The 16,846-nt window shown below is 43.8% G+C and overlaps 1 protein-coding gene across 1 annotated transcript in view; it reads left to right on the forward strand.

Moving 5' to 3' along the window:
* The window catches only part of LOC144805471 (uncharacterized), a 141,427-nt gene extending 124,894 nt beyond the window's left edge, over window positions 1–16,533 (forward strand). Inside the window, 2 exon segments of the mRNA XM_078672018.1 lie at window positions 14,369–16,048; window positions 16,215–16,533. Coding sequence (XP_078528144.1) covers window positions 14,369–16,048; window positions 16,215–16,533 — 1,999 coding nt within the window.
* The last annotated feature ends 313 nt before the right edge of the window (window positions 16,534–16,846 follow it).

Here is a 16,846-nt window from a genome sequence, read left to right on the forward strand (position 1 = left end):
TCAATGGGGAATGTCGCTGTTGGAAATTTAAAGAAAATGGACACTTAGAGGAGGACTTTGAGCAAACCCCTTTAGACTTAAGGGGTTCTAGAGCCAACACCCACAGGAGCAATATAGTACTCGAGTTACCTCACCCAGGGAAGCCGGGTGCATAGGTGTCTTTTGGTGTTGGGAATCGTCGCTGTTTCCAACGGCGATCTGCTGCAAAGTGCTACTGCTGTCGAAGTGGAAAGTGTCCGCAGTGATCCAAGACTGGATTGAAGATGAGAAGAACCTGAAAGAAGAGGGGACAGAGTCTGGGTCACTTGCCAGTGACCAGGGACACGATAGGCAGATGCCCACCGATGTCGGGTGATTTCAGGTGAAGGAGGTGAAGATTGACTCTTCAGCCACGAGGATAAGGAGGCGTCGACGACAACCAGGAGCTAGAGTCGAGCTGACCCACCAAGTATGTAGAGTGCTGCTGTATCGGTGCCTGGATTGGACCCAACAAGCCTTGGCAACAGCAACCCACGCAGAAAAGAGAAAGATGCTTCGGTGTGGGCCAGCAAGGTCCGAGGGACTCACCACTTGGTGAGGAGTCAAGGCACATCTAAAGCAAGAGGTGTCGAGAAGTCAATGCACTTGCAAATGTGCAGGGTGTCCAGGAGTTCTAGTTCCACGTCACTCACGAGGGCTGTGGGTCTCAGCTTTGCTGGGGACTCGGGTCAGCCTCTGAGAAGTCTGGAAATCCTCTTCCTGGGCTGCAGATACTTCAGAGTCCGTCTGGAGCTTGGGAGATGCAGACCGGCAAATGCTTTGTTGGTGCCTGCCAAGCAGGGGAGTTACTCCTTGACCCCAAGGGAGATTTCTTTAGTCCTCTAGTCTTGAGTAGAGCGTCAAAGTTCCAGGATTCAGTTGCAGAGTTTCCTCCAGGGATATCTAAAGTCCTGTTGCCAGGGGTTCCTTACTTATACCTAAGAAAGGGGTTGGACTAACTCTGGGGACCTACCTATGGGCGGGTTTGGAAAGAGGGATGGCTACACCCATTTCCTTTGTCCAGTTTCGTGCCAGAGCAGGGGCTGGTAGCCCCTGCAACTGGTTTGAGCTGGACTATGCACAGGGACACCAAATGTGCCCCCAGTGCAGACTTCAAAGCACTCCTGGAGTGTAACCACCCAGCCCTAATCCACCAAGGCCTGTCTGGGAGGTGGTTACGTCTCCCTGTGACAGGAAACCTATTGTCCAGGCCACCCCTGCCGGAGTTTCAGTCAGCAGCAGTAGGCCAGACTTGTGTCTGTGGCTGCAGCATCCATTTTGTGATGCCATAGCTCTTTAAACTGGTTACCGGGTAGACCGGTGTGTAAATGTCTCTCCCTCGAGAAGGGTGGAATTCTACCCCCGCCGCCAGGACTGGCGGGGAGTAAGATTCCAAAGTGTTTGACACCAAACACAACATGTTTCCGTGCAGCCATCCCAAAGTTAGCATTTACCGCGAGGATATAATGCAGAGTATATGGTCAGGCTGCATCTCAGAACAGCCCCAGAGAATGGTTCCGAAAGCTGCAGAGGGGCTCTGCTCATGCATGGGCAACCTCTCACATGAAACCAAGCACCCTGCCTTCAAGATTGATAAGGCCTGCCATAGGGGTGACTGATAGGTCTCTATGTGTAGTGATTTTAAAGTAGATATACGTAACCTATATCTCAGTAAGGGGTGCATGTCATTTTGGAAGGCTTCCCAGGGGTGGCATAATACATGCTGCAGCCCCTGGTAGGCCTCTGGGGTACCTATGCCCTTAGTACCTAGTGTACCATGTACTAGGGACTCAAAAGGGTATCCCAGTAACCAAACTGGAGTATATCCATAGTACATGGAATCATTTTTAGGGAGAAGGCAGATAGGCTGGGGTCCTGAATAGCAGGATCCCAGTCAAACTAAGTCGAAAACCAGCAAAACACCAGGAAAAAAGTGGGGGCAACCATGCAGTCAGATGACACCTTCCTACAATAATGTTCAAGAGTGAGGGGCTCAAAAGTCACAATAAAATCCCCCGCAATCAGAATGTTTGAACCACGGTACATCTAATAAGTTGTCTAAAGCCGCTATAACTTTAGACTTCTTCCCCTTTGAGCCCCTGGCATAAACATTAGAAACGTCCACAGCCCCTTGTTGGCCCCACTTCAACCTGATTGCAACAATATCATTACTCTGTGTTTCAAGGCCCCAATATTAAAACCGCCAGCTTGGCGCACCCAGATTACCAATTCACCTGAGGGTCGACCCTTACCCCCAAATGTTGCAGGGGTATAGACATTTAAGTAACCTAAGCAGTATAGGGGGTCTATTTCCCAGGTTTCTTGAAAATAACAGACATTAAACTGATCAATAAAAGCGAACCAATCAGGGGAGACGGTCTTCATCTTCAATCCTGTTACATTCCAGGATAACATGGATGTCCCATGGGCAGCAGCTGAACGTAGCCTCTGTCCGTTTGTAACATCAATAAGTACATCATTTGGGCCCGATACTCCTACAGGTTAGGAGGGTGCATCCTGAGAGGCAGTAGCCTCCCTTCCTGGATGAAGACAAGGAAGTTGAGTACCAGCTAAGGGTAAGAGAGGGGATTCCATAATCATATGGGGAGCAAAAAGACCATCTAGTTTGTTCTGGGTATTACAAAGCAGTCAATCATTAGCCTCAAGAAAGAAAAAACCTCTTAACCTAGAAAGTGTATTTTCTAGTGTTTAGTGGCACGTACTTGTTCTGTAAGAAACGTCTGAATGGGATCAAGGAACCTTCTGGGGGAAAGTACAATATTCCAGGGAAAGAAGATTTTCTGCAACATCAATCTCATTCAGTGTAAGCTCGATACAATCTAGTGATTAGGTTCGGGAGGTAAACCTGGAAGCCGAGATGTCTTCGTGAATTACAGAGCGACAGCCTCTAACATGGCGTATCCAGTGTATGACCCTGTTGGTCAGGGAATCATTATTTTCATGGCCCTTGCTTGGGTCATATTTGGGTACGTTAATCATGTAAATTTTGGGAGGAAAATGATATTAGACTGCGCAGGTAGTCGTGCGTTATGGTTTTGTGTAAAGCGTTGTGATGGGGGTGGTTCGGTGAGTCCAGTGACCAGTGGGTGTGCCAACTTTGGGGGTACACTACTGCAATTTGCATGTATTGGGCATGACTAGGGGCTATAGGAGGGTGCTGGAACCACTATACGTGGCATGGCTGCGGGGGCTAGCTTGCAAATAGATGCCAACTTGGGAGCTTTACCTACAGTGGGTATCTCTCGCTCTGGATAAACGACCTGATGAGATGTAGAGTCAGTGGGGAAGGGTCCGTATTCAATATCTGATTTACCAGGGAAGTAAGACCCTTAATTATGGTTCTCATATCCTTGACCTCTAGTCTGAGAGTATTAATGAGGTGTATTTCTTGGGGAACATTGGTAGATCTACAATCTGGTTCTAGGATACATGTCTCGGGATGCTGTGTTTGATGAGGGGGTTGACACCTAGGCCCCGTTTTGGTGTCCTCCTCCAGCAACTCCACCAGTGGTAGAAACCTATTAGTGTACAGGATTTCCGACTCTGTCTTCTGTAGGTCACTCCCAGATGACTTATTTGAGGATTGTCTATCACTTCCAGCATCTAGGTTTCCCTCACAGCCTATGTCTGGGCACCCTTTTTAGGTCAAGCCTAGAGCAGCCCATGCGCTGCTCTAGGAAAACGACCTTTTGGAATTGCTGTGGACTTTTCTCGCCCTTGTGCATGAGAAAAGGCCTACGGCTTTCAGTCACGAGCGGCGGCGCGCAGTGTGCCATCTGTTTTGTGTCATTTTTCACACCAGCGCACGCGCACCACTCGCAATAGACTCGCACCAGCAATGTCTGGTAATGCGAGACCTAAAAAGGAAAGTGCCACACTTCAAACATCTACAACTTTCACTTTTCTGTACTTTAAATCCATTAAAATTGTATATTTGAAGTGTAGGGATACATTATAAGGGAGTATTTGGTTGATACCGATTTTTACTTTATTAGTGGGTTTTTTATTCCGTACTAAATAAATAGCTGAACCTTTTGAAATGTAATTCACTAAAAGGGCAACCCAAGCCAGAGTCTCGTAAGAAAACAAACACAACGGGACAGTGTCTGAAGTGCTGATGTGGAAGAGGCTATCCATAGCCTTCTGTCAATGGAAATGGGGCAGGACAGTGTGTCGGCGTTCATCCTCTGGTGGCCAATCATTCTTTTACTAATTTGCCCTTATCACTTTGGCTGGTGGAGGGTGATTTTTGCTTGCCCTTTCCTCCTGTCCTGCTTGCTGGATTGACAAACTTGGAAGTGATTGTCCGGGCATCATTAGGCCATCAAGTATTTTGGGAGCTTCTTCCTCTGATGTTGCCCATAAGCCAAGAGCATGGAATGAGATCAGGCCCTGGTGGCAGCCAATGTGCTTCATTCCTTTCTCTTTTTAGCTAAAATTCTGGTGCCAGTCACATCCTTTGTTTTCTTCCTAGAGTTTGACTTACGGTGTTTCTTATTCACTATTTTCAAAGTCAGTAGAGTGTGACAGAAAAAGTTGCTTCAAGCACGCCTTCACAGCTTGTTTGATCATCAGAGTAATATGCACCATTATGTTCAGGGATATCTCATGTTGTTTCCTACTTAAATTAAAGTATCAAACAGTGATGTGCAAAGGGGAAAAAATGTAGGAGTTATCTTACTGGATCACTCCCGGTTTTGGGTCTGACGCTGTTGGTTTTTAAACTATCCACTGATACCCTGTCAACCATGCCCCAGTGGATGTTCTTTGACCTTTGAAACCATGTGCGCATGCACTGCTCTAGGAAAACAACCTCTTGGAATCGCTCTGGAAGCGTGTGAAAAGGCCTACGACTTGCGGTTACGAGCTGCGGTGCGCAGTGTGCCATCTGTTTTGTGTCAGATTTCACACGAGCGCGCGCACCACTTGCGGGAGTTTGCTCCTGAAACTGATGCTCAAGGGGCGATCTTTCTTACCCCGGTTTCACCCTTTCTTCCACCCTGTTCCTTAAACCTGCTCTTCTGTGTTCCTTATAATGTTCTATTATCTCTTCCTATCTCTTGTCCTTTATTCGAACTAAGCCCCCCTCTCTCTCTAGTTCTCACGTTTACTAATTAGACGCATTTGGTTTGAATTTACTGTAAATCGAGTCAAATGATTCGATTCAGTCACTGTGCCGCAGAAGGAGTCACACACCAGAGTTAGTATTCTGTAAGAACACAGTCAGTTCAGTAAATGAAATAAACCCAACAACACAGAGAATTGGTCACCCCATCCACCCGACGAGAGGCTGCGCACACTGCTCGCACAAGTGAAATGCACTCATTGTCTGACATATTTAGCACTGAACCTCCCTGATTGGCGTTGGTACAGGGAAGACATGGCTTGGCAGTTCGGGTTGGACTGTTCCCATGAGGCACAGGGTCAGACGGATTTGCATATAGCCATGTCTGAACTGGGGTGGCAGAGTGGGCTAAAGAACGGTGATGGATTAAACCCAGATCTTTTGACTGGGTGTGAGAGTTTGATTGATTCAGATGCTCCGTCCATTACCACCCCCTTTTGTACCACATAATTACACACCACATAATCACACTCTACTGAATGCAACATACACTCCACACAATACCACTCAGTGCCACATATGTATATGCTACATAATAACACTTCACTCAATGCAACATACACTCCAAATAATACCACTCAGTGACACTTAATTACACACAACATACTTACACTCCACTCAATGCAACATAAATACACTCCACATAATACCACTCAGTGCCACATTAATATATGCTACATAATTACACTCCACTCAATGCAGCATACATTCCAAATACCACTCAGTGCCACATAATTCCACACCACATAATTACACTCTACTAAATGCAACATACACTCCAAATAATACCACTCAGTGCAACCTAATTACACACCACATAATTACACTCTACTAAATGCAACATACACCCCACACAATACCACTCAGTGCCACATAACAATTTGCTACATAATTAGACTGTACTCAATGTAACACACACTCCAAATAATACCACTCGGTGCCACATAATTATACTCTACTGAATGCAACATACACTCCACACAATACCACTCAGTGCCACATAATTATATGCTACATAATTACACTGCACTTAATGAAACATACACTCCAAATATTACCGCTCAATGCCACATAATTACACGCCACATATTTACTCTACTGAATACAACATACACTCCCCATAATACCACTCACTGCCACATAATTACACACCACATAATACCACTCAGTGCCATATAATTACACACCACATACTTACACTCCACTCAATGCAAAATACATACACTCCACATAATACCACACAGTGCCACATAATTATTTGATACATAATTACACTGCACTCAATGCAACATACACTCGAAATACCACTCAGTGCCACATAATTACATGCCACCTCAGTCAGTGAGTCAAATATCTTTTATTCGGTTTCCAAATTTTTTAGGAACCATAAAATTTACATTGCAATGAACAGTATATAAAAGTGGGACGGCAAAACGAGTTATACCAAAAGACAGAATTTACATAAACAAGATACATTTTTAAGTTAAAAACAGACAGAGTTATTAGACAGAATGTTAATAAAGTGCATGTGCATTTAAAAGTCAAGTTAATCATAATCACACTGATATTTTGTACAAGTTTTAAGAAAACCAGCTACACATTTAACAATTGATTCAAAATCTAAAAGTTGCAAAGCGTAAAGAGCGGGGTGGCAAGTTATTAGACAGAATGTTAATAAAGTGCAAGTGCATTTAAAAGTCAAGTTAATCATAGTTACACTGATATATTATACAAGATTTAAGAAAACCAGCTACACGTTTAGCAACAAATTCAGAATCTAAAAGTTGCAAAGCATGAAAAGCAGGACGACAAGATCTCAAACCCATTGATAACAATAGGGGAATAATCCAACGCTTTCGAGGTAAACCATAAAATCTGCAAAAAAGGGTAACATGGATTGTGGATTGTTCCGAAGTATCGTCACACGGGCACTTGGTGATGGATTTTGACCAGTCTTGTTTTTTCGGAAAAGAAACAATACGAAAAAATTTATTAAAGCGAAACCGGGTCGGGAGATATTTTTCGTGAGCGATCAAATAATATTTCAGGTAGAGTTGGACGCCTAAGGAAGATTGAACACTTAAGATCTGGATATTAGAGATCTTAGTGATTTCCTGAGATATGCGAAGTTCCCTCAGATGTGATATGCATAGGATTTTTAGATTGTTCCTTGACAAACTTAATAGGGATGGCGGCTCTAAAAAATACACCACCTAATTACACTTTACTGAATGCAACATACACTTCACACAATACCACTCAGTGTCACATAAGTATTTGCTACATAATTACACTGCACTCAATGCAACATACACTCCAAATAATACCACTCGGTGCCACATAATTACACGCCACATAATTACACTCTACTGAATAAAACATACACTCCCCATAATACCACTCAGTGCCACATAATTACAAGCCACATAATTACACTCTACTCAATGCAACATTAATACACTCCACATAATACCACACAGTGCCACATACTTATATGCTACAAAATTAAATTGCACTCAATGCAACATATGCTTCAAATAATACCACTCAGTGCCACATAATTACACACCACATAATTACACTAGTGAATGCAACATGCACTCCAAACAATACCACTCAGTTCCACATAATTATATGCTACATAATTACACTGCACTCAATGCAACATACACTCCAATTAATGCCACAAAATTACACTCCACTGAATACAACATACACTCCCCATAATACCACTCAGTGCCACATAATTACAGGCCCATAATTACACTACTCAATGCAACATAAATACACTCCACATACCACTCAGTACCACATAATTACAAGCCACATAATTGCACTCTACTCAATGCAACATAAATACACTCCACATATTACCACTCCGTGCCACATAATTACACGCCACATATTAACACTCTACTCAATGCAACATAAATACACTCCATATAATACCACTCAGTGCCACATACTTACACGACATAATAACACTCTACTCAATGCAACATAAATACACTCCATATAATACCACTCAATAGCAGATAATTACACGCCATATAATTGCACTGTACTCAATGCATCATAAATACACTCCACATAAATGCACTCTATACCACATACCTCCAATCAACATAAATGCACTCCACACCATGACACAATTTTCCTAAGCATAATTTCACTCAACACCACAGTTCCAGGCCACACATTTCAACTCCACATTTCCAAAACACACTGCTTAATTACACACCAAACAACATGTTTCAACTCCACAATCCACAACGTACCTCCAATCCACACCATATATTGTCACCACCTGAGCACTAATCATCATTCACCACCACCATTTTGTATCAGCGCATCACCTAATCATTCCGTCAGTCTGCCCTTGGAATCTGGCATCTGTTGATTGTACCCTAGTGTCCGTCTGCTGCTCGTGTTCTAATTAAATTACTGTTTTCCAACCTACACTCCCCTGTTATTTATGTCCCGCTTTCCCATAACAAAAAAAATTATAACAAACAAGCATGAGAACAGGCAGGAAAAAGTTGCCAGCAGTGCAAGTACAAAAAAAGTAGAAGACATTTTTTATGTTAAAATCTTTTTTTATCAGGTTTTTCAGTTGTATATAATGTTGTCTTCGTTTGTATAAACGTAACAAAAATGCTTAACACTTTTTATTATAACTTTTCAACAAAATTCACAGCAGCCACAACGCTGTACAACATAGCCAAAAGTTCTGGCTAAACACATAAGGTCCCAAAGGCGAGACCCATTGGCTATGACAACGCTTGTTTTAGGGGGTTATGAAACATAGCTGGAATAGCTAATTGGCGGGTCGTAGTAGGGTTGTTTAAACTAGCTGGTTGGGTAGAGCTTTGTGGGGATTTAGTATTTGCTACATGGGTGGTTGTATCTGTCACTAATATGTCCTCGCACTCGCTAATGCGGGTGTCTATCCTATCCAGTACACAATTACTCCCTGCATGTTTCTGTACCTTCCTAGCCTTTTTCCCTTTACTATCCCTCCCGCCCCTCCCCCACTGCCCTCCATAGTTTTCCCTTTCCCCATGCTACCTCTATAGTGCAAGTTAAGTCTAAAGCAACTTGTCTACACAATCAGCAATGAACAGGCCTCTTGGCCCCGTGGACAATGAGAACCCTCAGGCCACCCTTATACCAGCCCCACAAACCCCTCAGGAGAGAGAGCGCAATTATTTAGAATCAAAGAGAGTAGTTTGGGCAATGCTGGGAGATAACCGCGTTAACAGTACCTTGACTAGTCCACGACAGTTCTTGAATGTCCAGCGAATCTGAGTAGGCAAGATGCCTAATGCCAGTGGAAAGGGGGGTAGCCCTGCCCTGCCTCTTCCTGGCAATGAGGGCAAGGACGGGACAGCCCTTGGCCCAGGCTTCGCCCGCACGCGTCCCGCGCTGCGGGGGGAGAGGCAGCGCTATAAGCGCCGTGACATCAAGGGATGCTGGGGCAAGCAGTCTTCACACTGAGGTTGAGCGCCTGGATAGGCTGATGGCGCTAGCGGCGTTTCCGACGTGGACCCTGGGACTCCTTTGCTACCTACCAGGGTGCTGCGCAGAGCTTGTGGTGTCCCTTGCTGGTGATAAGATAGCTTGCTCCCCTAGTGCCTGGCCTGTGTTATTGCATTGTTTGCATCAGATTCTCCTAGTGCCTGGCCTGTGCTATTGCATTGTTTGCATCAGATTCTCCTCGAGCCTGGCCTGTGTTATTGCATTGGTTGCCTCGGATTCACCTAGTGCCTGGCTTGTGTTATTACATTGTTTGCCTCGGATTCTCCTAATGCCTGGCCTGTGATATTGCATTGTTTGCATCAGATTCTCCTCGAGCCTGGCCTGTGTTATTGCATTGTTTGCCTCGGATTCACCTAGTGCCTGGCTTGTGTTATTGCATTGTTTGCATCAGAATCTCCTAGTGCCCAGCCTGTGTTATTATATTGTTTGCATCAGATTCTCCTTGTGCCTGGCCTGTGTTATTGCATTGTTTGCGTCGGATTCTCCTTGTGCCTGGCCTGTATTATTACATTGTTTGCGTCGGATTCTCCTAATGCCTGGCCTGTGATATTGCATTGTTTGAGTCCCGTTTTCCTAGTACCTGGCCTGTGTTATTGCACTGATTGTGTCATATTCTTGCAATGCCTGGCCTGTGTTATTGCATTGTTTGCATCACTTTTTTCTAGTACCTGGTCTGTGTTATTGCACTGTATGTGCGGCTTTTGGTATGTTATTATTCCAATAGTTGCTGCTTTTCTAACAAACATGTTACTTTTTATCCCAATCAAGTGCATCTGACTGCAAGGACACTTCCTGCAGTAACAATCTACTTCCTATTTATGTGGCAATTGACAGCACAACATGTCTGCCAGAGATGCTGTAGGGTCAGAAACAGTACATAGGTAAGTAGGTATGATGGAAAACAAACTATTGCGTAAGATTTTAAACGAAGAAGCTGCTGTGATAGACGGCAAAAAATTCATGTCAAAACATCAGCATTAGGACAATGGTACATGGAACAATAATGGTAGATATATTTACACTTCTGTGCAGTGCGTGTCACTTAATGTTCTTTTCTTGCACTCTCATGAGATGGTTTTGCAAGCCAACTCTGAGCTCACTGAGTGTGGCGCTTCCATGAATCTCAGAGACGGGCCGTTCCAAAGACGGTAACAGAGAAGGTTGAAAGATGTGAGCCTTCATCCTGGCAGATGGACGGGTGATCCCTGAGGGGGTGTAGTTAGTCTGTGTGTTGCCACGGCTGTCCAGGGGGTGTAAGAAAATGTCAGCAATTTGTGGAGGGCCCTCTTTTGCGTGAGAACCACCCAGCTTCATGCAATACGGACTTGAGGGTTTGTGTCTGCGCAGGATGAGTTACATTCTGATAGTAAAATGGAGGACCTTGTCCAAAGGCGATAGATGTTGCCAAGGATTAACATCTTCAGTTACGACAGATAGAGAAAGTCCATGTACCTCGAGGAGCTTGAAAAGCTTTATGCCTCTGCTGGTGCAGGCAGGATGTTTATTCTCTAGTTGGCATTTGCCAGGGGATGTTCAGAGACAGTGGGTTAATTAAACCTTGCAGCAGCACTTGTAGCGTGGACTCTTGGAGTCTTGTAGTATGTGTTAGATGCGGAAGAACTGTCTTAATGTTCTACGGAGCTCAGAAAATCCAGACTTTCCGGGCCAGAACCGGGTGCTGTAAGCTGCACTAGTTTCAGGGAGATGGACAGATGTTATGGCGATAGGAAACCCCGACAAACCACAATAATGTTCCACTCTTCCAGGTTAGACGAAACCAAAAAGGCTTGAACAAAGGGAGCTGTTGAAAGTGTCAAAGGTGACCTATGAACAGCAAGGTAAAGACAGGAGTTGGTATTTGAGATAATCTTAAGTGAATAGGAAAGAAATGAGAAGTGTGTGAATGGAGTTACTTTCGTTGTATACTTCGTAAAGAGTTACTGGAAATTTTGCAGCCCCGCCTGGTCCATCTCTTTTTCTAAACTCTATTGTTGTTTGAATGAAATCTTGACCGTATGCATCTATCTTAAGCAAAACCTTAAGCACTTGGGAGCTCCTAGCACCCTTACTTTGCTAAGTTACTCAGCGAACACTGTTAAATCACCTAGTTTTCAGACATTAATAAGATGTCACCTGATCACCAGAACTTTTAGTTAAATATTTGTGTATTATGAAATATTCCCTACTAAGTTCAAAGGCAGTAAAGAAGAAGGGGCGATTTACTAAGATTTTGCGTCGTGTTTGCGTCACAAAAGTGGCACAAAAGAGTGCAAAATCTTTTTTTCCTAATTTTCTTTCCAGCAAATAACGTAAAAGTAATGTGAAGCATCGCACTGCACTGCTTCGCGTTACCTTGCACCTTGGGGCCTGCCAATGGTGGGGCATGGGCGTTCCCGTGCAACCACCCATTGGGGCAGATTTATGAGTTCTGGTGCATCTCTGCAAATCAGCAGGGATGCGCCAGAACTGATGCGTCACGCAATTCCCTCCTTGCGGCACCACAGATGCGCCGCATTTACATTGCGGCGCACCATGGTGCAAGGAAGGGCAGATGCGTGACGCATCTTGTGGTGTACGGGAGGCGCATTGCTGGAGTAGCGTCGCAAGTGCGACGCAACTCCTGCAATGTACAGAGGCCACCCATACATAACGTGGTGCGTCACTCCTTACGCCTGCTTCAAGCAGGCGTAAGGATTTGACCCAGCAGCGTCGTAAAACTGACTCAGTGAAATCTTATAGATTTCACTACGTCAGTTTTATGGGGCTTTCCTACGAGGGAACGCCCAACCTGCGACAGAACGCCCACATGAAACCTGACGCAGGTTTCATGTGGCGCAGGGCTTTACAACGTGACGCATCTGCCTAGATTCGTCACTTTGTGAATAGGTTGCAGGGATGCGCCACGTTTCCGTGCCGTTGCGTGACGCAACGGCAGCGTAAACGTGGCGCAAGTCTGACATAAATCTGCCCCATTGTTTCTCACGCTAAACTCAATTTACCAAATACAGTAGATTGGGTTTAGCGTGAGAAAACTGCGCCCTTTTAAACTAGGCGCTTGGAAGGAGAAATGCTTTAATTTCTCCTTCCTTTTCTGAATTTGCATGCGTGCTGCACTGTGCAACATGCATACAAGGTTGGAAAAGGTTTCCCTCATGTCTAGGCATAGTATTTTGTACAGGAAGGGTGTCCTTCCTGTAGAAGACCTATGCTGGGCTCACACACACACGCTAGCGCTCTGGTGCTAAGGTGTGTGCATGGCGCAGGGCTGCTGTAATCAGTGCCGGCGCAAGGGAAAGGGAAGGAGAGAGCCATAATTTTGAAAATATGGTGCTCTCCTGCTCCCTCCCTGTCATGCAGTGCAGCCTCGCAGGGGGAGGCCTGCGCCACATTGCGTGGAGATTTGGTAAATCTCCCCTGAAATGTCTTTTACAACCAGATAAATATTGTGATTTCTCATTCTATTTTGTTTCAATTTAGTAATTTTAAATATCTTTACATCCTACAGATAACAAGCCTTGAATGTATGAATTGACCATCAATAATAACGCGAATGCTGTAAATCTTCAATAATAGCAGAAATATTGAGCTACAGTATTCAGGAAAACATCAGCGCAGTCGGCGACAGAGGAACCTGCACACAAACTGACAGATCCCGGATGAAGCATCAAGGGCAGTTCAGTGATTGTAAGAGTCTGAGCTGTGCACCTCCACGCCACAAGACGAAGAAATGACCTTAGGAAAATTAAGGCAACAACAATAACAAACCACCTCCTGAATAAACAAGTGTCAAATACTAACTTTGATCAATGTATCGGTATGATGTGATTACCGCAGTGCTCTATTTTCTAAAATGAAGACAAGCCATCATTCCGTGCTCTAGGTGAATTGTAAACTCTTTCTGGCCAAACCACAGTAACAAGCGAAAAGCACAACAGAGCAGAGCCAGACAACTGACGGGTAAAGGAAAGAGGAGCTCTTCTATCTACAATACAACAGACTGTCCCAATTTGCACCAGCCAGAAGGAAGATACATCTTTACCTGCAAGCGTCCACAGCCACAATCCAATCTAAAGGCACAATCCCCTACAAAGACACATTCTACGTATTAGGAGTGTGGCAAATATTTGGTGGCTATTGTATTTTATTGTTAAAACAGAAATCAAACGTGCAAAATACTGCACACATTTAAAGTGTGTGAGAAATCACAAGTGCTTTATCAGCCATGTTGGCCCATCAGGAACTACAGTCAAGGGATATAGACCATTATATACCCGACCCACAGACACTAACCAAGAAAGAAGAATCATACACATACAGCAAGAGCTTTAGTTTGTCATCACTACTCAAGCTTCATCAGCACACGTACACAGGACAAAAACCATTCAAGTGCAGTGAATGTGTAAAGTGCTTTAGTCAGTTATCACACCTTCAAAGACATAATCAAACACACACAGGAGAAAAACCATTCAAATGCAGTGAATGTGGGAAGAGCTTTAGTCGATTATCAAACCTACGAAGACATCAACAAACACACACAAGGGAAAAACCATTCAAGTGCAGTGAATATGCAAAGTGTTTTACTTTCTCGTCACACCTACAAAGCCATCTGTCTAACCACATAGGAGAAAAAAAATTCAAGTGCAGTGAATGTGCAAAGTGCTTCAGTAAGTCATCACACCTACAAATTCATCTGCGAACACACACAGGAGAAAAGCCATTTAAATGCAGTGAATGTGGCAAGAGCTTTAGTCAGTTACATCACCTACAAAGACATCAGCGAACACACTCGGAGGAAAAACCATACCAGTGCAGTGAATGTGGGAAGAGCTGTAATCGATTAGAAAATCTACAAACACATCAGCGAACACACACAGGGGAAAAACCATTCAAGTGCAGTGAATGTGCAAAGTGCTTTAGTCAATGATCAGTGCTACAAAGACATCAGCGAACACACACAGGGGAAAAACCCTTTCATTGTAGTGAATGTGACAGTAGTTTTCACAGCTCTTCAGCATTAAGGCATCATCAGCGAACTCACACAGGAGAAAAAACATTCAAGTGCAGTGAATGTCTAAAGAGCTTTAATAAATTATCAGTACTACAAAGACATCAGCGAACACACACAGGGGAAAAACCATTCAAGTGCAATGAATGTGTCAAGAGCTTTAGTCGATTATCAGTGCTACAAAGACATCAGCGAACACACACAGGGGAAAAACCCTTTCATTGTAGTGAATGTGACAGTAGTTTTCACAGCTCTTCAGCATTAAGGTATCATCAGCGAACTCACACAGGAGAAAAAACATTCAAGTGCAGTGAATGTCTAAAGAGCTTTAATAAATTATCAGTACTACAAAGACATCAGCGAACACACACAGGGGAAAAACCATTCAATTGCAGTGAATGTGCAAAGTGCTTTGGTCGGTTATCAGACCTAAAAAGTCATCAGCGAACACACACAGGGGAAAATCCCTATCATTGTAGTGAATGTGACAGTAGTTTTTGCGGCTCTTCAGGATTAAGGCGTCACCAGCGAACTCACACAGGAGACAAACCATTCAAGTGCAATGAATGTGTCAAGAGCTTTAGTCAATTATCAGTACTACAAAGACATCAGCGAACACACACAGGGGAAAAACCATTCAAGTGCAATGAATGTGCAAAGTGCTTTAGTCAATTATCAGTGCTACAAAGTCATCAGCGAACACACACGGGGGAAAAACCCTATCATTGTAGTGAATGTGACAGTAGTTATCGCAGCTCTTCAGCATTAAGGTATCATGAGCGAACTCACACAGGAGAAAAACCATTCAAGTGCAATGAATGTGTCAAGAGCTTTAGTCAATTATCAGTGCTACAAAGACATCAGCGAACACACACAGGGGAAAAACCATTCAATTGCAGTGAATGTGCAAAGTGCTTTGGTCGGTTATCAGACCTAAAAAGTCATCAGCGAACACACACAGGAGAAAAACCCTATCATTGTAGTGAATGTGACAGTAGTTATCGCAGCTCTTCAGCATTAAGGTATCATGAGCGAACTCACACAGGAGAAAAACCATTCAAGTGCAATGAATGTGGGAGGAGCTTTAGTCGATTATCAGACCTACAAAGACATCAGCGAACACACACAGGGGAAAAGCCATTTAAGTGCAGTGAATGTGGGAAGAGCTTTAATCACTTATACCACCTCCAAACACATCAGCGAACACACACAGGGGAAAAACCCTATCATTGTAGTGAATGTGACAGTAGTTTTTGCGGCTCTTCAGGATTAAGGCGTCACCAGCAAACTCACACAGGAGAAAAACCATTCAAGTGCAATGAATGTGTCAAGAGCTTTAGTCAATTATCAGACCTACAAAGACATCAGCGAACACACAGGGGAAAAACCTTTCAACTGCAGTGAATGTGGGAAGCGTTTTAGTCTCTTATCAAACCTTCAAACACATCAGCGAACACACACAAGGGAGAAACCCTATCATTGTAGTGAATGTGACAGTAGTTTTCATGGCTCTTCAGCACTAAGGTATCATCAGCGAACACACACAGGAAAAGAAACATTAAAGTGCAGTGAATGTGCAAAGAGCTTTAGCCGATTGTCACATCTACAAAGTCATTAGCGAACACACACAGGGGAAAAACCCTATCATTGTAGTGAATGTGACAGTAGTTTTCGCAGCTCTACAGCATTAAGGTATCATCAGCGAACACACACAGGGGAAAAACCCTATCATTGTAGTGAATGTGACAGTAGTTTTCGCAGCTCTTCAGCATTAAGGTATCATCAGCTAACTCATGCAGGAGAAACACCATTCAAGTGTAATTAATGTCTAAAGAGCTTTAGTCAATTATCAGTGTTACAAAATCATCAGCGAACACACACTGGAAAAACCCTAACATTGTAATGAATGTGACAGTACTTTTCGCGGCTCTTCAGCATTAAGGATTCATCAGCGAACACACACAGGAGAAAAACCATTCAAGTGCTGTGAATGTGCAAAGTGCTTTAGTCAGTTATCACACCTTCAAAGTCATCAGCAAAAACACACTTGGGAAAAACTATTCAACGGCAGTGAATGTAGGAAAAGCTTTACTAACTTATCAAACCTCCAAACACATCAGCGAACACAGAGACTCTGG

The sequence above is a fragment of the Lissotriton helveticus genome (genome assembly GCF_964261635.1).
Source record: "Lissotriton helveticus chromosome 1_1 unlocalized genomic scaffold, aLisHel1.1 SUPER_1_unloc_11, whole genome shotgun sequence".
Lineage (NCBI taxonomy): Eukaryota > Metazoa > Chordata > Amphibia > Caudata > Salamandridae > Lissotriton > Lissotriton helveticus.